General features: G+C 50.5%; 3 protein-coding genes across 3 annotated transcripts; 2 read left to right on the top strand and 1 right to left on the bottom strand.

Moving 5' to 3' along the window:
• Positions 1-5,647: 5,647 nt before the first annotated feature.
• Positions 5,648-6,836, top strand: CTHT_0041800 (methyltransferase-like protein; the record flags this gene model as incomplete). Its single annotated transcript, XM_006694520.1, has 3 exons — positions 5,648-6,311; positions 6,379-6,741; positions 6,805-6,836. 3 exons carry the CDS (start codon positions 5,648-5,650, stop codon positions 6,834-6,836), a joined length of 1,059 nt encoding a protein of 352 aa, XP_006694583.1.
• A 7,012-nt stretch (positions 6,837-13,848) lies between these two features.
• CTHT_0041790 (uncharacterized protein) lies at positions 13,849-15,248 on the bottom strand (the record flags this gene model as incomplete). Its single annotated transcript, XM_006694519.1, has 3 exons — positions 13,849-14,291; positions 14,420-14,979; positions 15,058-15,248. 3 exons carry the CDS (start codon positions 15,246-15,248, stop codon positions 13,849-13,851), a joined length of 1,194 nt encoding a protein of 397 aa, XP_006694582.1.
• A 1,593-nt stretch (positions 15,249-16,841) lies between these two features.
• CTHT_0041780 (putative proteasome activator protein) lies at positions 16,842-22,922 on the top strand (the record flags this gene model as incomplete). Its single annotated transcript, XM_006694518.1, has 3 exons — positions 16,842-17,314; positions 17,432-22,799; positions 22,860-22,922. The coding sequence occupies 3 exons, from the start codon at positions 16,842-16,844 to the stop codon at positions 22,920-22,922; spliced, it is 5,904 nt and encodes a 1,967-aa protein (XP_006694581.1).
• Positions 22,923-23,272: the final 350 nt, after the last annotated feature.

The raw sequence follows: 23,272 nt of genomic DNA, 5'->3' as shown, positions 1-23,272 counted from the left end.
TCCTTCACCATAACACGTGTGAGATGCATAGGCAGCATTGCATCTTGAACCCAAAGCTAGACCCATACACGCTTTACTTACAGGAATGCATACTGCTCTTTGCATCCATGGATACAGTCACACGCCCCTCCAGTGTCAATAAACAAAGCGAACACAGCATGGGTTTAGGTATGACATAATGGGCAAATTGCGGAGGAGGGGCAGCCCTGTAGTGACACACCGTAAGACGGGCCAGCTCTGGGGGCCTTGCTCCCGTCATGCATTGCACATATCTAGATAAGAAGGTAGGTAAGTAAACTGTCAGTCAGGTAGCGTAGGTAAGCAAGATGAGTTGATTGTATTGTCATAGGCAGGTTGGATGTTCGTTGGGGTTAAAGACACAAGGCTGTGATCAAGGAAGTAGGGTTGGCACTGGTCAAAGAGGGTGTGTGTCAGTTGGACATAACCAACATAAGACAAATGTGTGGCTCTTGCTGAGTGTGGAGGCAATGTCCAACCTAGAGGACTCACTGGTCAATGCAAGATCTATGGCCTGGCTGACCTGTCTGCATAAGTTGCGATCAAAAGGTCGGTGAGTATCTGAGCAATTAGAAGCACGATGTTTTGCCCAGATGCTATTCCTTGCCCAGCCTCTGATGGGGTTCTCACTGTCATTAAACAGCATCTCTCAACAATGTCGTCTATTCCAGCACAACGGTTGGCTTGCTTCCAGCTGCAGGGAGATCGTTACACAGGGTTGATTGGCTCCCACTGCACCGGGTTGAGACGGGACTGGTTGGCTGGTGGCTGATGGACAAATCTGTGCGACTTGTAATGGCAGATGGAACCGCTAACCAGAGGATGGATGCGCAAATTACAATCCGTGACATGAATGACAGAGCTAGCAACGGCATTGGAAGTATGCTTCAAAGCAGTCCCGCGAAATGGTGTCTTCAAGTGACGTATATTTGCCCTGCTGGCAAATAATAAGCCACTCTTAACCCGTTGGAGAGGCATACTACCAGGCATCTTGTTAACCACGATGAAAAAGGTTCAACCCTATGATGCGTGTGAGGCGGTGCAGTCTAGCAGAATGGAGAATTTTACTCGCGTCTTCGGCTTCTTCGGTCCGTTGCCGAGGGATTGTGGCGATGGGATTTTGTTGGGACCAAGTGACACAGGTATACCGAAATTCCAAAGGCAGGGCAAATGTGATGATTGATCGGCTGTCGTCGGGATTGAGGTTTGTGGCTGTGAAAGCAGGCTGTGTGGTCAAGATAGTGAGGCTTGGGAGGACTGGCTCGGAAAGGTCCCTGATCACAATGCGTCAGGGTTAGGGTTATTCCATCCCGAAAGCAACGCGAAGCGTGGACATCATAGATTCCAGGCAAGCAGAAGAGATAATGATAGGTTCATAGGTAGCTATTTCGATAGTTTTATGGCTCAAATCATGCAATATAAACCGAGAATTAGACCTGTAACATGGTCTTCATGGTAGTTTACAAGTGGGTTATTAGCCTTGAATTCTTGGAAAGGATCTCCGGTCAACTCCAACACCGTTTGTGTATCAAAACTTCCTGGCCAGCTGAGACCCAAAGCTACTTCAGTTAGTATGACAAGTTCAATCTTCATTCACCAAGCTGAGTTATCTTCAGCTTACAATTACCCAACCGTCTCTCTGTCCAGCTTTTCCCGCTCAACATCAATTCTTTCATCCCTGCGGCTTCAGTTTGCCATGCTAAAGAGTCTCAACTGAGCTGCTATTGCGTTGTTAGGATAGAAGTTATCGCGTTCACATTCTCATCGTAATGTTCAGGAACTCAACCATCTCGTCCCGTCCACACAGGTCCGGTCCCATTTCGGGGACTAGTGAGATAGCCCAAGGCACTGCTGTGCAGAAGCCGACCACCCATCTAGTTGAAGAACATAAATAAATAACTGGGTTCTGTTAATAACATACGACTTAATATTCATGCATTCGATGAGCTTTGCACGCTTCTCTGCGTCTATCAGCTGTTACTGCAACACACGGATAAAATGTGTCCTGAGAATTGCGTTCTCGGACCACATATTTGGTAACCAGTCCTCATCGAGAATGATCTCGGGGTACTCATACAATTAGTATCGAGATCCTATCTACGTTGTTTCAAAATTGATGAATCCGGTTGATCGAGGGGGAGATCCGTCTGCATCCTGGACAAATAAGAAGTTCTGCACAACAAGGTCGGGTCAAACTAGGCGAAATGGGTGCTGAAGTTAGCCAAGATTTTCTGGATAGTTTGAGGCCGCTCCAGCTCTGCATGTATTTGGCGGAGAATATCTTTCGTCTCATTAGAGCCAACCCAATCAGGACAAATGCCTTGAGAAACTCCGCAGTCAAGTTGAACCACCTAATCGTTGGACGAGGGGATACTTTTCCGGAGGAAACAAGACCTCTAACATGATTCTTATCTAAAGAGCCGATCTTGTCAAATTTTAATGAGGCGAGTGTTGCAATACACATCCAACCAGGGAAATGGCTGACTTCTTGTGCTCCAAGACAGCCCTTCCCATAGTCGAACCAGGCAAGTTCCAGGGAGCATTTCTATCAAGCTGAACTATGCCCCAACGTCGCTCCACCGCTTAAAGTCGAAATAACAAATATATGAAACTGGGAGGTCTGTTACTTGTTTGAGATACCTGACCGTGTAGACAGCACTGAGCATTTTTGTCATGTCCTGCATTGTGCAACGGGGAGCTTAAAAGCTGGAGAATGGGTCATTTGGGCTATATGTGCATTCCCCAGATTCCCCAAGCAGAGAGATATTGTTGCAGTTGGGGGATTTCAAGGTGATGTAAGATCCAGTCATTTATTTGAATGAGCCAGCTAGAGGAAGGGTGAGAGAAGAAGGCATCTTGCATGCTCCAAGAAAAGCCGAGAACATGGCGAGAGGCTTTAGCGAAACCCACTCTGAGTCTGCTAGCCCCTGTCCAACTTTCACGAAGCCTTTCCATCAATATGTACCCTCAAATCCCAGTTATGTGTGCTTTATTATCTGAGAGGTAGTCAACTAATCAAATTCTATCTTATTCTGAATAGGGAGCTGTCAAATGTCGCTGCTTCCCCATGTTCGTACAGCTCCTTGAACTTTAATTGGTGGTAGTACAATACCACTGAAACAGACCTGTTCCTCGTTCTTTAACAGTCAAATCATTTGTTAATTGAGCTAGAAAGTTAATTATTTATGCGTCTCTGTTGGAGAAGCAAGACCTTTTCAGCTGCTAATGGCAAAATACGGTAACTAAAGTTGAAAAGCCATAGCCCAAATCCATTGTCCTGCCTTATGCAAGTATCAAGGCGCGCTCACACCTTGAACTCGTACCAGCACACCTTTCTTCTTATGCATAATGACTCATGCTTTATTGTTTTCACGTGTTGCCTCTCATCTGCTGTACACTCCTACCGACGGTGGCGCTCGCAATAGTCTGAAGAGTTTTTAAAGTCGCCCTTGCATTGTGGCATATACCGGACGGTGCATGCTGACCATATGCCAGATCCACTCTTGGTTGGGAAGCACAGAAGAGAAGAAATACAGGGAACCTTGGAGCGGAAGTCCTTGTAGATAGTCTCGGTGCACCCAGGGTAGGCACAGATAGTAACGGGGACATTGCACATTTTAAGACTTCTTTCCTCGGCAAAGCGGAGATTGCTTAGAAAATTGTCATGTGAAATGTTGTTGTGAAGAATAACTGATGTCGTTCAGGACTAATGGGTTTGGACTTGATGTTAGCGATCTCGAAGTTGCTTGTGGAGAAGGAGGAGGCAAAATTTACAGGAAGGCCGGTGGGCTTGATATAAGTAGGTTAAGGGATAGGAACATCTCATTATCTTCATTGTCACAATGGAAGAGTGCAAAATCTGTTCTAAATTTGTTAAAATCGTTTCAACTTTTGTCGATGCTTTATCCTTCTTAACGCTTTCGTGGCAGCCTGATTGAGTGTATGAATAACTGAAGTCGAGAGTTGTTTTTACTTTGGAGTCACACAGTAAACATGTTGTCATCTGATCCACCGAAACTTGCATATGCTCAAACTTGCAACCACATCATACTGTACTCCAGCAAAGGTTTTACTATTGCATACCTTGAATTGGTACTTGGACACTTGATGCATGATCTTTCATCGATATCATGCCTGTTTCACGGGAGAACGTATGTGACAACATCATATCACTAGGCTCTTTCATGAGTGTAGGTCCTACGGAAATGCACAAATATCTTGGCCTTTAATGAATGTTCTGACTCACAGAGCTGTTTTGTAATGTCATTGAATTTTGAGGACTGCTCAAGTTCCACTCTGTCAAAGCAGACCTTTCTATCACTAGAGCTATACTCAAGACCGTGGTGGCCACATTATATATACTGATACTGGGGAAACGGGTTGTCTAGTAATGGTGTCCCTTGCTGAATTTCCAGTCAATCTGGCACAATCCGATCCACAAAAGCAAACAATAAGTGCGTCTCCACGCGGCATCCCGTTCCTGGAGCAATCGCCCTGCGAAACCCCGGCCTCAAGAACTCTGCGGCAGCATCCAGATCCACATCTGGCGCCGCGGCAGCGTGGCAACGATCCTTGATGATGAGGAAGGCTTCACGACAAGTGATGGTTGACTCATCCTTGCCAGGTGGAGGTAGCAGTGGCCCGTCGTCGTTATTGTGCTCACAGAAAGTTTCGCTCGCTGATGAGGTGGGTGCTTGTATGTTCAGGGGTAAAGGGGCATGTGAAAGGGGGCTCCCCTCGGTTGTTGGGGCAACGGTCAAGGGGTAACAAAACACCCCTGAGGGTGAAGTGGAGGATGGTATTGCTTGAGGTTTAATCTGACACAAGGCGTGCGGGCTCACGACAACACCATCTATCGATGCATCGTTAGGATTGAGGGGTTGACATGGAGGGATAGACTTGGTGGTTGGAGATTCAGGGATTGAGCTCAAGGGCTCAACTGGAACTTCTTGAGCTGACCCTAGAGCGCACCGCAGCCTCCGTACTTCATTTGTCAGGCTCTCGATTTGCATCAAAGCTTCCTGGAGCTTATGCTGGGTGGCGGAGAGAGCAGCTTCGAGCTCGACAATCCGGTTTTTTACTCTGGCTCGGTGGCGTCGCTGGTTCTCCCGCTGCCGAGCTGCATCATAACCAGGCGGCTTGGCCGAGAACTTGTAGACGTGTGCTTTGTAAAGCTGGGCATCCATTCCTAGCTTACATCGCTTGAGCGAGATGGACAGTAGGTCAGGATGTTCATGGAGGGCAACGAGACGAGGTTGAGTTAAAGTTAGATGGAGCGCTCCACTTCGGGGAAAAATCGATGACATATCGTAAAATTACCATCTTTGGTTAGACGCTCTCCGGTATGGATCCACCATGGCATCCGACAAACCAAATTGGGAAACTTCCTGGTGACATTGCCCTCAACATTGAAGGAGTGACCATGCCACTCGCGCATCTGACTGTTCTTTACACTCTCAGCCTCAATCCTGGTTAAAATATGGCAAGCATTCAGGACGAGGATTTAAAGGTCGTGATGATCAATAATTCTACTTTCCATCCCATTACCCAGAGATCTCGTCCACAAGGACATCCAGCTGCGATCCACACAACAACACCACTTTAAGTAGCCCACCGCTACATCTTCACCATGGCCACCGAAAACACCACCACAATTTACGAGGAAGTCCGCAAGCACTACAGCGCTGCTTCGCGCAGCGTCAGTACCAAGTACGGAGAAGCTGTGGCCAAGTCCTTCGGCTATACTGCCGAAGAGCTCGCAGCCATCCCAGCTGAAGCCAACCTTGGCCTCAGCTGCGGCAACCCGCTGGCGATTGCAAGCGTCAAAGAGGGAGAAACGATTATCGACCTCGGCAGCGGTGCTGGCTTCGATGTCTTCCTAGCAGCTAAGCGGGTTGGCGCCAACGGAAAGGCGATTGGTGTGGACATGAACGACGACATGCTTGAGAGGGCCAGGAAGATCTTGGAGAGCCAGCCAGAGGAGGTAAAGAAGGTGGTGTCATTCGTTAAGTCTAACATCACAGATATGTCATCTGTGTTGGAGGATGGTGTGGCGGATTGTGTCATCTCGAACTGTGTCATCAACCTTGTGCCAGCGGCAGAGAAGCCAAAGGTCTTCAAGGAGATGTACCGCGTTCTGAAGCATGGAGGACGTGTCGCGGTATCGGACATCTTAGCCAAACAGGACTTGCCGGAGCAGTTAGTCAAAGATGTGGCGATGTATGTGGGATGCATTGCTGGAGCGAGCAAGGTGGAAGAGTACGAGACTTGGCTTAAGGAAGCTGGATTCAAGGGTAGGTTCTAGCGATGATTCCCTACTAATATCGTTCTAGCTGCTCCTGGCTGACTTTTATGATGTAGACGTCTTGATCATCGATACGAAGTCTGATCTTAACGTCTATGTTGAGATCGGGGAGGATGGCGAGAAGAAAAGGAGCACTGAAGCGAAGAATGACCTGTGCTGTGGCCAGAACCTTCAAAACTGTGCCTTAATCCCGGCTGCTTCTGAGGAGTCTGGAGGCTGCTGCGGTGCCAATAAGGCCGAGCCTGCTTTCCAGAAACAGGGCGAGGGATGTTGCAAGATGTCTGCCGGTGTTTCTTCATCTGCCGGCTGCTGTGGTGCACCTTCGAGTTCTTCACCCGCTCCCAGTGGTTGCTGCGGGGTTCCGGTTCCTGCTGGTCTGGCTGAGTCACTGTCGAAGACTGATCTCAATGAATATGTCGGTAAGTCACCATCTAATCGACACATAGATGGTGAGCCGTAGCATGAAGCTGACAATGCATTAGGATCTTTCAAGATTTATGCACTCAAGGGTTGATGGGATCGATTGTGCATTATGCAGCTTGAAGAGAAATCGCTTTCTGTCACGGTTCTTCCTGAAGCCCAAAGACCGCACGAGGATATGCATGTTGGACCCGAATAGGGTGGTGATGAGTGTATCAGGTTTTCTGGGCCAATTACTGTTATAGTGTAGTCTTACTGGGCTGTTGTTGTTCTTGAGCTTCATACCTTCAAAATTATACTACAGGCTTGCGATCCGGTTCTGTTAGCGCGTTTTCCCCTCCTTAGCACCAACCTCCCACCAAGAACGTAGGGTCAAACCCATTCTTCTTACAACCGGGCCTCTTATTGATCTCACTGTGTAACGCACATGTAAGGCAATGTTGTTGTCAAAATATAACTTGCGGGAGGGCTTTAACCCTTACCTCTTGTCTATATGCTTTCGGTACTTGCACCCAGAACGTTTATCCTCTTTCCTGGATACTGTGTTAGCACTTATGCACACGGAATGATGCATCTCCAGGCTGCTGCAATATCCTCAAATATTGAGTCACACTTTTTCAGGCTTGAAGACCGAGGTTAGAAGAGCGCGGCAGCCTCGCTGCCTGATAGATCTCAGTCGCTGATGCACCCCCTGGGACCCGGGAGCGGGGACCCTCCCAATGCTGGGGGCTCGGGGAGATGCAGGAGAAACCGGTTTTCCCTAGAGAGAACGAATTCGTCATGTTTAGCCATAGTGTGGAGTCTTGCACAGGAGCATTGCTGGCTGCTATAACCGGGAGGAAACCGTAAGATACAGGAGTTGAAACATGAAGAAGTCAAAGAAATTGAGGTAGTTGTGTCTGTTGCATAGTACAGGCAGGATGTTAAGATGAGTTCACTCATTGAAATAAAGTTCTGGTCATTCTTGTGGCACAAACCAGGCTGCTGGACGAACACTGATGGCTGGATTTTTCGAGGGTTACACTAGAATTGGGACCTCCTTTGTTCTTGACAGAAGCCTCCTCAACCCATGACTAAATAACACCTGCCTATATCCTTCGAGTTGACAAGATATTAACCCTTATAATTGCTCCCAAAACAAAAACTTGGCCATCGGGCCAACAAAAGTAGATGTGGCAGCACCAAATCCCTGTTCACTACCTATGTAAAACCACTGGCGATTATGCTTATGTCACATGGACACGGCAGTCCAAGGAAACGGATGTCCCCAACTGCCAACACAAGGGACACCAGAGACAGGATGATTGTGAGCGGCGCAAGTACGTGGTTGATCCCGGAAGATGTCTAGAGCCGGATGACCGAAGAGAATGAGCCACATGGCCGAGGCATGATGAGGATTCTATAAAGGAAGCTGCCCGGTTATGATAGACTTCCCTTGGTTCCTCCTCTCCCTGACACAAGGACACTAAGGACCAAGAAAGATTATTACACGTAGTAATTGACTTCGATGTGCACCCCACATCGCCAGTGGCCATCATGTAACCCATTTGACCTATTGTCGATCCCTGCCTGCACCAGACCAAGTCACCCGTTACAGCTTATCAGCTCCAACAATGACAAATTGCTGTTGTGATGCTTGGTAAAAAGCACTTATCTGTTTATTTTCACATACCGTTATCGCGTAGACGTTTCTTTGCCAAGACAGTGCTGTAACTAGACCAGAATACAGCGTTGATGCCACTCTCAAACACCCTATTTCATGTCAGGTGTATATGAGTCGAATGTTTGATGTGTTGGTGGAGGAAGTGACAACGCCTATAGTTGAACAACGTCCAGCTGTCCTTGAGCCGCTGATAATGTATAAGGCTGCAAATTTTCGGTCCTCGTATCTTGCTTTTGGCCAGGCAGTGTTGAATGAGATACATAGACCGTGTAACTGGCAGCCTGTGAGGTTGGCCAAGTTGCCTGCTCTGTTGCGTGTTGTAACGAGCCCTCTGGTGCTTCCCATAAGCCTTTTGGACGCTTCCGCGCAGCAAGGAAGAACAGCAAAAAGAAGACGACGAAGGCACAAACAAAGTCGAATAGGTACTGGATGAACCAGTTGCTAATAAGTAGACTAGTTGCATCATGTCTAGAACTGAGGAATACATAGCAGTTGACAACCATCACAACAATATGTCAGATGAAGTCGAAGATGGTAGCGACGAGAAGAAGCCTCGAAGCCTGGTAGCCATGAGTTTTGCTTAGTGCATGGTACTCTACTCAAATAGAGGTGCGAGTTAGAGGAGTTGACTTACAGTTCTCAGTCGTTTAGCCTGTCGAATATCCTGGAGCATGCAAGCATATGATGTGAAAGCGAGGATAAACAACCTGGTTAGGCCAAGAAAGATGTAGCTCGTGGCAAAGAGTTTAGACATGCAATTATGAAACCGAGTCAGGCGTCTCTCCTCCCGGGAAAGCTCCTCCTCTATTTCCGCGAGATTAGAATTAGAGGATTTTTCAAACAAATCGTCAAAGAAGGCATTTGACTGCTCTCCATGAAGCCTGTCATACCGCGTACCGTGAGACACTGCCTTCATCGCAACGCCCACTGCAGCACCCGAGAGCACCATGATGATCAATGACCACAGCAAGACGATAACGGTCCACCACTTGGAAGGGGGCATGGAGTTGCCATAATGGAGGAGGCCGCGGACAAGGTCGACTAACGTGATGAATAACAGCACGTCGGCAAGGTTATGGAAGAGTCTTATCACGAACTGCAGCCTGTTATATCTTGTCTCTGCGGAGTCGGGGTCGCTCCAATTCTTCGGGGATATCAATGCCGAGAACGATGAACCCAACCACGCCGGCGACGGTGTAGAGGACACATGTTCTATATGAGTTAACTGTTGGCATCAGCTTCTAGAGCATGACATGTACCGATCTGCATTCGGTCTTACAAGATCCATGCTGGTAGGGCTAGCTTGAGCCAGACAACACCTCTTCGTACCCGTTTATATTTTCTTCGGGCGACACAGAAGCTCACTAGCCATAAGGTAAAGAGAGGCAGAATAGACAGGCCGGCCACTACGGCCGGCGTTGCCATGAGCCAGGTCGGAGGAGTATGCGGAGGAGGGCCTATTTCTGACAGAAAAAAAAAAACTCTCCAGACAAGGCGAAGAAAGTCAGAGAAAACTCAGCATAGGAAGTGATAGATAGCTTTTTGTACAGCGTGACTGTGATGCCAACAGATATGCAAGCGCCGATCACCACGGGATAACTCTAACCCGGCCTCTTGGGTGGCTTGATTATGAGGAATCCTGGGCTTGGCGTGTCTCGGAGTTATAAAAAGAAACTGACAGTTGAACCTGGGAAGGCTGGAGCTTAAGTGTGGGATTCAGGCAACAGCGACGGCAACACTGTGTCAAGCAGATGCATTCATAATCGAAGACACAGAAACACTCTGCCTCTGCACACCACGTGTGGCTGTCTCTTAATTAGGTGCACAAGGCTGAGAATGCAAGCAGTATAAGAGGAAACTACTAAAATGTTGTATTATCTATCGATAACTAACCGAACTATGACCTGAATTCCGTATACTAGTCCCCTCCCCAAAGCCTTGACTCAGTGGTTCTTGATCTTCGCTTTCCGCAGCACTTCGCTTGCACCCGAGGTCGACCTGAGCTTGCATAGAAACAAGATAAAATAGCACAATGAGCAAACCCAATGCGCATATGAAATCAAGTATATGTTGGACAATCCAATAAGCTACCACCTCTGCTATGAGGTGTCTCAACTCGGAGGTGTTTGTCGCGTAAGCAGACCATATTTCATAATAGTCCCATTCAAGTTCCCAGATGAGCTTTTCTCCCGGACCGAGATACGCGTTTGATGTGATCACTGCTTGGGAAAGGTGCCGGATAAAGTTGAGAATATTTGCAAAGAGGTAAAGCTTGCATGTCTTAAATCCACGAATAAATCAGTTTTTTTCCCCCATCTCAGACGTGAAAAAAATCTTGAGGAAGCAGACATGAGGCTTACCTTTGTTATTGTCATTTGGTGTTTTCCTCTAGCATAAGTTATAGCAGAAAATACCAGAACTCCCAAACTGTATATACACATCACGATGGATGCTAAGCTGATCAAGCTCAATGTGGCTGTCGAGAGTTGCTCACGCCGGAGCTGTTCCCTATGGTAGTTCTCGGGAGACGAAGAGATTGAATGGTAGAGCCTGTATCGACTTGATACCATGGCCTCCGAAGTACCAAGAATTGAAATGGATAGCACAGTAAAAACTGTACTCCCCAGCACCGTAAATAATCGAGGTAGTGTATAGCCCTGAAGAGTGAGTGGTTGACTCTGCTCCTTGCTCAGGGCTGTAGATAGGATGCTCCCGAGCTCCAGCAAAGTCGCAAGAATTGCGACGTCAGCAAGTTGGTGAGGGAATTTGATAGCAAAACGGAAAGGGTGATAGGCGTAGGTCAGCCAGAAGGTGTCCGGATTACATTCGCAGCTCCAGTCATGGTGATAGAGGTAAGCTGTAACTCCATAGGCTGTGTAAAGTATGGTGACACTACCACAACGGTTGCTAATTAGTAGAAGCCAATGAAATATCTGATGACTTTGACATTCGTTTGGGCCAGCTTACAAAATCCAAGCTGGTAGTGTGACCTTGAAGAGGAGTGCGGTAACAGGAAAAGCGCTTTTATGGAGTTGACGACGGAATCCTAACACCCATATGCCGATCAAGGGGATGAGCGATACCACGGCAGCAATAGCAGGTGTGATAACACTCTGGGATATTGGCTGGATCTTTTCAGCATCTGCGGAAAGCATTCTGTAAAATCTTAGAACGTTGTCCCGATGGAGTTTATTTGATGAAAATAAAGTGTTAGTGTTTGAATCGTCGGAATGCCTTCGTTAGAATTTTGCACTATTGTTCGAAGTTTAAAAGATTGGACATTCGAATTCGGGTTTACCCCCAGAAGACATCAGACCGGCTGCACACAAGTAGATGAACAAAACGTATCTTGTGAGAGATATTTACTGCGATATATGTTTGATAGGATTATGTAGTAGTCTACAGCAGCAAACGCTGGCACTGGCTGTGTCATTCAATGCAAGAGTGGAGCAAATATTCTCCCGACTGGAACTGCAAGCTCTATGTATGTGTCACCATTCCTTCAGGAGTAGCGTGGCGTAGCATATTCGACTCTGTGTGGCGTGGCTGTGTCCCCAGACACTCAATGAAACATGAAAGATAAGTGGACTTTAACAATGGGAGACCACGTGAATCAAAAAGGAAGCAGCCTGCATGACCGGAATGAGCCACAAAGCCTTGTAGGGCTGATAAGGTAGTCTATCAGGCATACAAATTCATGAAAATTTCCTGCAAGTGTTGGGTTGGGTGCATCTCCACTCTCGATGTAACGCTTTTCTCCAACCCCCTGTCTCTTAAAAAGAGTTGTCTCAAGCAATATATCGCTCTGACCATGAGCCATGGTGTTGGGGGGCTTGAGAACCAAAACGGAAAAGTCCATATGCACAATCCACAGATAAAGTTGATCAAGTGCTACGCGAATCAATTTGCCAGCAAATCCTCTGCGAACTGTTTTGTGTCCGGAGGATTCCGTGTCTAGGAAGTCATCGGAGTACTCAAACCCGCAGAGGTAAACGGGAGACATCCATGGCTGTTAAATACTTGTTCCCTGATAGCAGCAAGAGAAATTCGCCGGATGACGTTTGCTATATCGGCTGCGAGCAGTGTCCATGAACACCGTGAAAAAGCAGGTGTCAGTGCTCCAATTTAGTCTTTAGGGAGCTAACGCACTTACCTTCATCAATCAGGCATTCTTCCTGGTGAGATAGACAACAAGTATTGAGGAGGAAACGACAGAAAGCTGAATATCGCCAATAATGGTGTACAATGCAATAAGTAATACGCGCGTACTGTTCATCCAAGTATTTCTCTCATCTGTCAAGCCCGTAAGAGGAGTAGAGACTGAAGGATTCGTCATCAGACACACTTCAAATTGTCTGGGCCTATAGCCCATCCAATCGTTTCGCCTTGCCAAGTATCTTCTGCGAGATATGCAGGGTTACAAGCGTAAGGATGAACATGACAAAGCCCTAGAGACCAGCAATAACCTGGGGGTTTTGGGGGCGGTTTAGATGCTAGATCATGTTGACGTCTCCCTTAGAGCATCCACAAAGCCGGCTGCAAGCTCTGCTAACGTCCAAATGATTAATCAAAATGTCACTCACGTTGTGAACGAAGTGGATGGCATATCGGGACCGGTAGCATGCATGTTCCTTTGGCGTTCGTGGATTCCACTGGGTGCCTTCTGGAATGTGTTCCTGGTAAGAGTGATGGCCCCGGGTACTATTGTAACGGGTGACTTGGCCTGGTGCAGACAGGGATCGACAATGGGTCAAATGGGTTACATGATGGCCACTGACGATGTGGGGTGCACAGCGAAGTCAATTACTACGTGTAATAATCTTTCTTGGTCCTTAGTGTCCTTGTGTTGGGGAGAGGAAAGCCCAAGTGAAATCCTTCATCGTGTCCAAGTAGCCCCCCTTATAAAATCCCTTTGCCTTTGTGAGTACCCCGCAGTCTCCTTCAATCTTGAGGGGTTCTCCTCAGCGTGGCAAGGTTATCTAACTCATTCTTGCCACCCCCTCATATTTCCCGGGCTCTACCAATCAGATATGCCTTTGCCCTTCTCAGCTCTTGTGTCACTGGGTGTTCTATATATCGACTGTTAAGGATATTTCTTCTCCTTAAACTGCCGTGTCCATGTGACAACTATAGGCCGTGTAGAGAAGACATACACCGACGTGGGCTACGACAGAGGTCCAAATGGAGCGCCGAAATTGCTGGCGCAATTACCCAGAAGACAGACATGGGGTTTCTTGTCATTCTTCGACCTCGGCCAGTCTAATGAAAATCTATCTGGGCTGCACTTCAAGGTCAAAGTACAAAATTTCCATCTTGAGCGGAGATTGAGTTAGAGCTACCATCAACAAGAGTACACAGAACAGCTAATGAAATTCCGGGCACTATCTCTTTGACGCTCAGAATACAGCCGAATACCATGTATATACGGCCTTCACTCAGATTTTTAGCGTGACCAAAGACTGTCCATCCATTTCCTAATCTCAGGAGAAACTGCTGGCTCATTCTGGGAACTCGATGCGTGAACTTCCTCTTCTCTTTGTTCAGGCGCGAGGGGCCGCATGACCATTTCCCCACCATTGTCGCCATCTTCTGAGCGTTCATCCTCGTCCCGGTGCTCGACAGGAACGTACTCTCGGGACCACAGGCCGCTATTCTCAGGGCTGCGGGCAAGCACATCAAAAAGCAAGAAGAAGATGACAAGGGCGAAGGAAAAGTCGATCAAATATTGGCCACACCAGTTGGTTAGCAAATCGGCTTTGAAGCGCCCATAACCCTTGGAGCTTGGACTGGGGAAGTATGCCGCATAGTCGAACTCGGCATTGAATACAGGTGAGAGAACGCGATCGGACCGGCGGTAGATGAAGAATATGCGTGTGTTGATGCCAGCTATGATGACACGTCGGAGAAAATTGAGCCCTGCTGGAATGGCGTACAAGCGAGCAATCTATCCGGTGAGAGTCAGCGTTCAAACCTTGACGCATTTATACATATGAGATAGAAAACTCGGCAAATACCTTCGTAAGCCATGGGCGTAATCTTTTCATCTCGTGACGGTATGCCCAGGCTAAGCAAAAAAGTACCAAAGGCTAACAAAGCTTGCATAATGTACTTGATGGAGAAAAATGTGAGAGCGATTTTCATGATCTCCTTGGCTATCTTGTTATGGCGTCTGATCTCGCGTGAGTAATCAGTCTTTTCATTGTGACCCTGAAAGTGTAAACGGTCTACTTCCTCCCAGTGAGTGAGCAGGCCCTGGATGAGGCCGAAGCAGAGCATATCTGAGACGAGAAACCAAATGCCCCAGGTCCATCCGAGATAGCGGGGCCCAGAATGATTCTCCATGCAGCCTGCATCATCCATATGGCCATAGCCAGCGCGATAAAGGCCTGTCGCTAGTTCCAGGATGGTCGCGAGGATAAGCACATTGGCCACATCGTGCGCAAAACGTATGCCATATCGGTAGCGATGGAATGAGTAGTCCAGCGAGCTTTGGGGCACCCAATAGGCTTCACGCCGTTCTTGTCTGTAGTAGAAATAACCCCAGACGCCATAGCCGGTGTAAAAAAGGCAGACTCTGGGCCTTAGTCAGCACATGCCGGTTTCCGGAAGCGCATCGTGATCGCAGATTGCTTGACGGTAGACAGTGTCCTACATAATCCACAATAGGAGGGCCACCCTGAATGGCCGGGCGCCAATACGGGCTTTGTCATCCCTCTTCCGAACTTTCCACAAGCTAATGAGCCAGATGATGGACAGCGGAATGACCGATGCTCCTGCTGTCGCAGCAGGCGTCAAGATGGCCGAAACGAGAGAGAGGTTGTTCGACTTCGCCCTTGAAGACATCAGAAAGGGATATCAGGTCAAACAGGGTTCTGGAAAAGAAACCTGGAGCGTGCAGCTTGAAATGATACGGAGGGTATCAGAAACTTGATGAATATATCACACTGTACGCTGGGCACCGGTTGGAAAGGTGCCGTTTAAAATAAGACGGATGATTTCTGAACGCGCCATCGAGGATTCGCAGGGAGCCAAGATGCCGTATGGCTGTTGAGCGCCTCGCTTGCCTGAACAATGACATTTTGTGGCTCAGGACCGCAAGTTGCATGCTTGGCTTATCACTCTTTCAGTAAAGAAAGGTGTTGGAAAAGTAGAGAGGGTAGCATTGAGAACCGGTACGAGCTTCGCCGAGCGTAGGGCAGAATCTCGGGATCGGGGAGGATTGGCGAGTAGCGTTGAGAGTTAAACCCGTATTACAATACCTGGATTCAGTATAAATTACCGCGAACGTTACGCCTTACATCACTAGCTACTGCCTGGAGCAAGGTTTATCCTAAAAATCCGACGCAAGAACAGGCGAGCTAGCATTACGCTGGCAGGCGACCTCTCTCCCCATTCTCCTCTTTTTTCACTTACTGCAAGCCGGGCCAGACTCGGGACGCAGACGTCAATATTGTGTCTGCGACGCTTGAATACCACTGCCGGAGTGTACGACGACTTGGCACAGTTCGATCACCGACATATCCAGGCTGCACCGTTTATTTTACGGAGGACAAGGTACGTACGCGTCCCCCAAGAAGCTCGACAATGTGTCAGCTCAGCTCAGGAACAGCTGGGTGAGGCTGGAGTATTGGAGCACCGCGCCGTTGCAGCCGTGCAGCTCAAGCAACGCAGCTTAAAGCGTTCTGCGGGCCGCGATTCGTCGATCGCTTGTTGTCTGCATCCGTCGAGCTGATGGATGAGGACTCGGCCGAGCCAACGCGACTTTCACCCCAAGTTCCAACATCACCAAGCTCGCTGCCTCGTTTGCCCGGTCGCGTTTATGCTGGTGTTTGTGCTCATTGGCCGCTACAGCTGACCCCTGGCCATCGTTGCAGATACATAACCCTTCGTGTCACGTGTGGTCCGGTTCTCGCTCTCGCTCTCTCTCTCTCTCTCTCTCTCTCTGTGTGTGTGTGTGTGTGTGTGTGTGTGTGTGCGTCTCTCTATCTATCTATCCTCTATCTATCTATCTTTCTGTGCCCGACACCAGAGCGTCTCCTCGCCTCGATCTCACACGCAAGCCAGCTCAATTCGGCGCCGCATCGAGCGGTAGGATACCAAACCACGGTCGGACCACGATTGCGACGACCCCGCGTTGGCCCCGCGTTCGACCAATCCATCGCCCTCTGATCTCTCGCCGGAGGCGAAATGATCGACTGCGCAGCTTGCGATCGCCAATTTGCCAGCTTTCGTTCCGTTCTCGTCGCCGCCTGTCCCTCGTCCTTTTCTCGCCTTTGTTACCAAAAATCCTTGCAGTGTGCCAACGCCGGCCCCGACCAGTGGCACGGCCTAGCGATTTGAGCGTTGAAGTCGGGTCTGGCTGTCTGATCAATATTTTGTTCATCTAACCCCTCTTCGATTCTCGACCGAGCAGCGCGGCTACAGAACACGGACAAGATGGACGAGCCTCTGGAGAGGCACTCGGCCATGGCCGGCACCTTCTCGTCGTCGACCCAGCCTGCCAAACCGTTCGTGAAAGCTTTTGTGCATTCCAGCGAGCCAATTTCACGTGCAACGTCCCCGGGCCTTGCTTGTGGCGAGCACGAGCAGGAAGATAACAAAAAGCGATACCGTCCCCGTACCTTCGACTATTTCCGCCTCCTACCTTTCCCAGTCGAAGATGAGTCGTACAGGGATGCTGCTCTCAATCGGCTTCTCAAAAATCTCTACATCTCCATCATGGCCGAGGACTTTGCCCCGGGCGCTCTTCACTGGACCCGTGAGCTGACTGGCTGGCTGAACCTCAAGTTCGAGATGACTAGGGAACTGCGCGCCCGTCTCACGCAGCTCTACTACCATCTCGCCCTAGCCCCAGGTCTGGACGGAAATACGGCAGATAGATTTGCCAAGATGGTAATAACGCTCACAAGGTTAGCAATAAATGCATCATGGATCCGGATCCCAGATGCTCTGATCCCCCAACAGCCTATCTGTCCCAGACCTTCCCCTCCGGAAGCGTGAATGCTGATGACGTTGGTTGTATGCAGAAAAAAGCACTATTTAAAGCCGGGTGAGGACCTAACCCTGGATTGGCGGCCGTTGTGGAAGGAGATCAAGGCCCTGGTGTTGCCGTCGGAATGCGGTGCCCATCAGAGTATGCGCAGAAGATCCCAGAAGCACATTGTCAAGCTGTGCCTGCATTGCAACTCGTACTTTGACCCACGGGAGAGAAAGGCCATCTTGGACGAGGTGCTCCCCTACTTCAGCACCTCAGCCATCTCCAATGCCTACATTGTCGTCAACATCCTGAACCATATCCTGCCGACGACTCCGGCACCCCCAACCGAGCCGCTGTCCCAGCCTGCCGACTATCTGCCGACCTTCTTCCACTTGTGGTCATTGATGGCGAGATCTAAGGCATTCGACATCTGCTTCATCGACATGTTCTCGCGCATGGCTAGGGACTACCTGACGTGCACCCACGTCCCGTTTACCGAGCATGGTATCTTCACCAGGGAACAGTCGGACCTCGTCTTCACTGCCATCCTGCGACTCACCGAGATCCCCGTCGGCCAGGCTAACTCGCCTTATACGTCCCTGGACGTGGCCTCGGGTTTGGGCATGTACCTCGAAAAGGACCGGAAAAAGCATCCGGTTTCCTACATGGTTGCCAGGTGGATCGCCCACTCCCTGTCACCAATGTGTCTGAAGGCTGAGAGTTCGATCCTGTCCAGTCTCGAAGGTCTCTTGGAGTCGATCGACACTTTCTTCCATCCGTCTAATCAGGGCAGTTGGACCTCTTTTCTTGCCCAGCTCACCTTCTACCTGACCGACATCTTCGTGTCGCGATGGAACCGTGAGAATAGCGGCGAGCTGGAGGTCCCCGAAGAGCGGAAGATCACACCGGAGCTCAAGAAACGCTTTGTCATGGCTTTGAGAGAGGTGACTTTCATGGGAATCTTTTCCAAGGGCTCTAAGGTGGTCAATTACTACTATTCGACCCTCCAGGGCTTGGCGTTCCTTGAGCCCGACTTAATTTTGCCAGGTGCGCTCCAACGCTTCTACCCTAGTCTTCAGGGGTTGGTTGAGGTACACCGCACGACGGCTAGTTTGTGCGGTTTGCAGATGATCGCCAACATCATGTCGAAGCAGAAAGGCTACCGCTGCCATATCACAGCGTTGCTGGCTCTTGCCCTCCCTGGCATTGATGCCAATGACCTGGGTAAGACGCAGTACACGCTCAACTTCATCCAAGCCGTAGCCTACAGCATCCCGTTTGTGGAGTTGGCTGAGGAGGAGAAGGCGGGCGTGGCGATCGAATGGGTCCAGCGGGAGATGGCCCGGATGGAGGAAGAAGGCCAAGACGTGAAGATCTGCTACCGGGAAGAGTTGACCGATGAAGACGAGGCCGAAATCTTGCGCTCATCGACTGCCGGCTTGGGCCAGTTTGTCCTCGCCCTGCTGGGCAAGGTGTTTGCCTTGTTGGAGAACCTGCCGGATTCCAGCCACTTGCGTACCGGGTCCCCCGAGGACAATGTAATCAACACCCTGCCGGCAGCCCTGACACCGCTGTTTGCCTCTCTGTCACCGAAGCTGTTTGACATGGCCCTGGAGAAGCTCGCAGAATTTGTCTCGAGTCATGTCATCCACCAGGCCCGCGATGCTATGGCCTGGATCTGCAGCGCCATGTGCAAGGTCAACCCAGAGAAGACGCTTAAGGTGTTCATTCCCATGTTGATCCGCAACATCCGCAGCGAGATCGATGACAACGGCGCGGCATCCGACCGGAGCAGCGGAACCGAGATATTGCCTCGCGACCGTGCTCTGGTCTGGTACGTCAGCATGCTGAGCATGTGTGTCGTGCACGTCGGCGATGAGGTCCTCAAGTATAAGCGGGAGCTGTTCGACATCGCCGAGTACATGCAAGAGAAGTGCAGGGGTCTGCCGACAATTCATGTTTCCAACTACGTTCACCATCTCCTCCTGAACTTGACGCACACCTACCCCATCGACAACGCGCTCTACGAGCCGGACGTCATTGCTCGTGGCCTGGACATCCAGGACTGGGGCGCGATCACCGATCCAGCCAAGCTGACCATCAGGTGGCACCGCCCTTCGCACGCGGAAATCGAGTTCGCTGTCGAGCTTTTCGAGAGCCAAGCTAGTGGTGCGGCTCGCAGGCTCGAGCAGCTGATGAGCGACGATCCGCCGGTGAGCAGGAAGGGTAAGAACAAGGAGTGGTCGGACGAGCTGTCGAGAAGCTTGACGGCTATTCGGTTGATCATCTCTGGTATTGCCACATTATTTGACCCGCGCCGTGCTTCTGGTGAGGTGGTCAACGGGGACGCCGATCCCATTCAGAAAGATGCTGATGGGGATGCTATGATGGAGGAGGATGACGACCCGCTTGCTGAGGTCGCTGACGATGAAGAGCTCAAGCGTCAGTTCCAATACCCGGCCGGCTACCCGCTCAGACCCAACGATCCGTTGTACGACCGCATCCACAAACTTCGCGAGGATATCGGGGAGCAGCTGTCGAAGACTCATGCCTTCCTTAACGCCAACCAGGAGGACGATGTCGCATGCTTCACGGCTCTCTATGCTGCCTACCGGACATGGATCACTGACGTGGGAATTGAGCGCTCGGCACACCCTCTAGAGCGTCTTTTGCGCCTCTACAAGGCCGACATCTCGCCCTTTAAGATCAGCGGCTTACGCAAACAATACCCTCGTCCCCTGCTGATTAAGCGTGCCGACGCCTACCAGCTCCAGCGCGTCAAGTACAATGCAGCCTACCGCAAGAAGAGCAAGCTCGACGAGCGTCTGCTGATGGACCTCGCCGAGTCATGCACCTCGACGTACTCTGACGTGCGCCGCGTTGCCCAGGGTGCACAGGACTCGTCGCTCAAGGTGTTGATCGCCAGCCGGCCGCTTGTAATTCCTGTCATTCTGGAGAAGTTCCGGGAAGCGCTCGAAAAAAATGATCACGATCGCATTAAGGGTGCAATGTACACGTTGCTCTTCACGTCGCTGATCAAGACTGTTCAGCGCGATTGGCGGTATGCGCCCGACTTGATGAGGCTATACATCCAGACTGCTGCTGTCGACAAGTCGTCGATTCAGAACCTCGGTTCCTCGGCGCTGTACCAGCTCATCGACTTTGGCAAGCCGTTTGAGCACCTGATCATCTTCGACCGAGAGCTTGTCGAGACTATCCGGCCCAGCGATGACGACTGCTCAGCCATCATCCAGCGGCGCCACGACTTCATCAAGACGCGTCGTGCCCAAGTCGAGGAAAAGAAGGCCTCCCTCGGCCTCGAGCTGACCAAGTTGGCCAAGGACTCACACTGGCGTATTGCGAACCGGTGCACCATCTTTGCGCTAAACATGTCCCTCAGGTTCGACCGCCTTGCGCCGCCTGAGTTTGTCGATCTCGTTGCCAACGGCGTCAATGATACGCACCCTAGCCTGCGTGCGAACTATCTGTCGGCGTTCACGGCGCTCTTTACGGCGATCGACATGCGTGCGGTTTATGGGCATGACTACCGGAATTATCTCCTTGAGCAGGATATTGACGAGAACCGGATCGAGGTCCCTGTGCAGGCTGACGATCCGGAGGCTTGGACACAAAAGTTCCTGGCGCAGTTTGGCCAGTACGACGAGCCGGAGTATTTCGTCGATTCTGACTTCCCAGGCTGGCTGGTCTGGGGCAAGACGTTCCTTGCGTGGCGTGGCAAGCCCAAGCCGTTCCTGGCCTATGACGAGGTCGAGGATGCAGTGCGCACTCAGATCGGCCAGATCATCACCAAGCAGTGGTTCGCCCAGTGCTTCGAGTACCTCAAGCAAGAACCGCGCGACCAGAACTCGGATCGTTTTCGTATGCAGAACGTCATCCTCCTGAGCCACGTGTTCGACTTGATGTACTATGGGAAGACGGTCGCCACTCTGAAGGATGTGATTGAGCTGGTTAAGGAGGTGTATGGGGATGGAAGCGATAGGAACCAGCACCGTGCGACGGCCGAGATCTTGGCTGCGCTCCTGTCAGGAAGCATTGATGATCCGAAGGAAATGCGTGATCAGGTGTGGGCATTTGCTGCACCCATGTTGCTCAAGGTCATCGACACCGACATCAACCCGGAGAACCTGCACTACTGGGCCACTTGCCTGCATGTCGTCATTGACGGGAAGGACCCGCGGCGATCGCGCGAGTTGACCGAGAAACTGGAGGCTTTCCGACTCGATATGAACTCTAATGCCGCGTTTAAGGAGTCATCAAAGCTTCAGCTCATCGAGTTCATCATTAGCGACGCCGGCTGGCACTTCCGGCACGAGAAGCCCATCCTGGAGGATTGTCTGGCGCACATCGACCACCCCTACAAGGCTGTCCGCGAGTCTATTGGTCGGATCATCGCCACGATCTATCGCACCCGCTACCATGAGTCCTTTCGTGATGTTACGACCCTCCTGGAGAAGAACAAGGCTGCCTCATCGCTCGGTCTTGCTCCTTACCAGCCTACAGAAGAGTTTGCGGCTACCATCCGCGATGTCTTTGATCGTCTTGAGAAATGGCGCTGCGAACGCACTCCCGGCCAGCAGACTCCTTCGTCGTACACCTCAGGCGCCAAGACCGTCCTCATCTGGCTGGACAGCATGCTCTCCTCGCAGGAATGCATTCAGCTCGTCCCATTCTTCCATGACCCTTTCGTTGACGCCCTCCTGCACATGATGGATGTCAAAGAAGACCCTGAGCTGATGAAGCTGGCCTACCACGTCTACCGCCATCTGCCCAACATCCCATTCCGAGCCGGTGCCGACGGCGCTGACGACGCTTTCCTCCAAGCCCTCATCCGCGTCGGCAAGACAGCCTCCTCATGGCATCAGAGACTCAGAGCGCTCGTTAACATGCAGGTGGTCTACTTCCGCCGACTATTTCTCATGGGCCCCAGGCAGCGGGAGATGCTGTTCGATGCCGTCGGCGACATGCTTGCCGACCCGCAACTTGAAGTCCGCGACTGTGCGGCTGCTACCCTCGCAGGCATGATCCGCTGCTCGCCGCGGGCGATTCGCGACCCGATTATTTATGCCCTGAAGGAGCGGTTCGAGAAGCAGCTGAAGGATAACCCCATGCCGAAGCGTAGGCGTGCTGGGCCGGGGGCTCCTAATGCGGCGTCGGGGACGGAGACTCCGGCGGAAGTGCAAAGGCAGATTGTGAGAAGGCATGCGGCTGTTTTGGGGTTGGGCGCGCTCGTTGAGGCGTTCCCTTATGCTACGCCCCCGCCGAGATGGATGCCCGAGGTGCTGGCTCATTTGGCGACCAGGGCGGCGAGTGACCCTGGAGTGGTGGGTAAGGCGACGAAGGGAATTTTGGCAGAGTTTAAAAAGACGAGGCAGGATAGTTGGGGAGTTGATCAGAAGGTATGTTTCGGGTTGCTCTTGCTAGGTTGTTTTTGAAGCTGATGCTAATGGTTTTAACAGTACTTCACCAGCGAGCAGCTTGAGGACTTAGAGGGCGTGTTGTGGAAGAGTTACTTTGCTTGATAGTCCCTCTTTCTCAGCGCTCGTTCTCTTCATTCTGCCTGAACGCATAATCTGAAGACCCGTCCGCCTTTCATAACTGCCTACCTACGTTGTTTCTTTCTTTCCTTTCCGTTTCGGCACGGCTATGGTCATGACGGCATAGTGGTATGGGAGACTGGCAGGTGGTTAGAAGGCACTTGGGAGAGGGGAAAGGAAAGGAATGGGTGATATGGCATGACATGACATAGAATGGCTGGTCCGGGGAAAGAAAGGAATGCGGGCTTGAATGAACGATTGATGTATGGATACTATGGATAACAAACGCTTGATGATGATAAGTAGCACAGCGTAATGCATGATGATGGGAGATG

Source organism: Thermochaetoides thermophila (assembly GCF_000221225.1).
Source record: "Thermochaetoides thermophila DSM 1495 unplaced genomic scaffold scf7180000011818, whole genome shotgun sequence".
In the NCBI taxonomy this organism is placed as follows: domain Eukaryota; kingdom Fungi; phylum Ascomycota; class Sordariomycetes; order Sordariales; family Chaetomiaceae; genus Thermochaetoides; species Thermochaetoides thermophila.
Note: the sequence above shows the minus strand (reverse complement) of the source record. Positions and strands in the feature narration are given on the sequence as shown.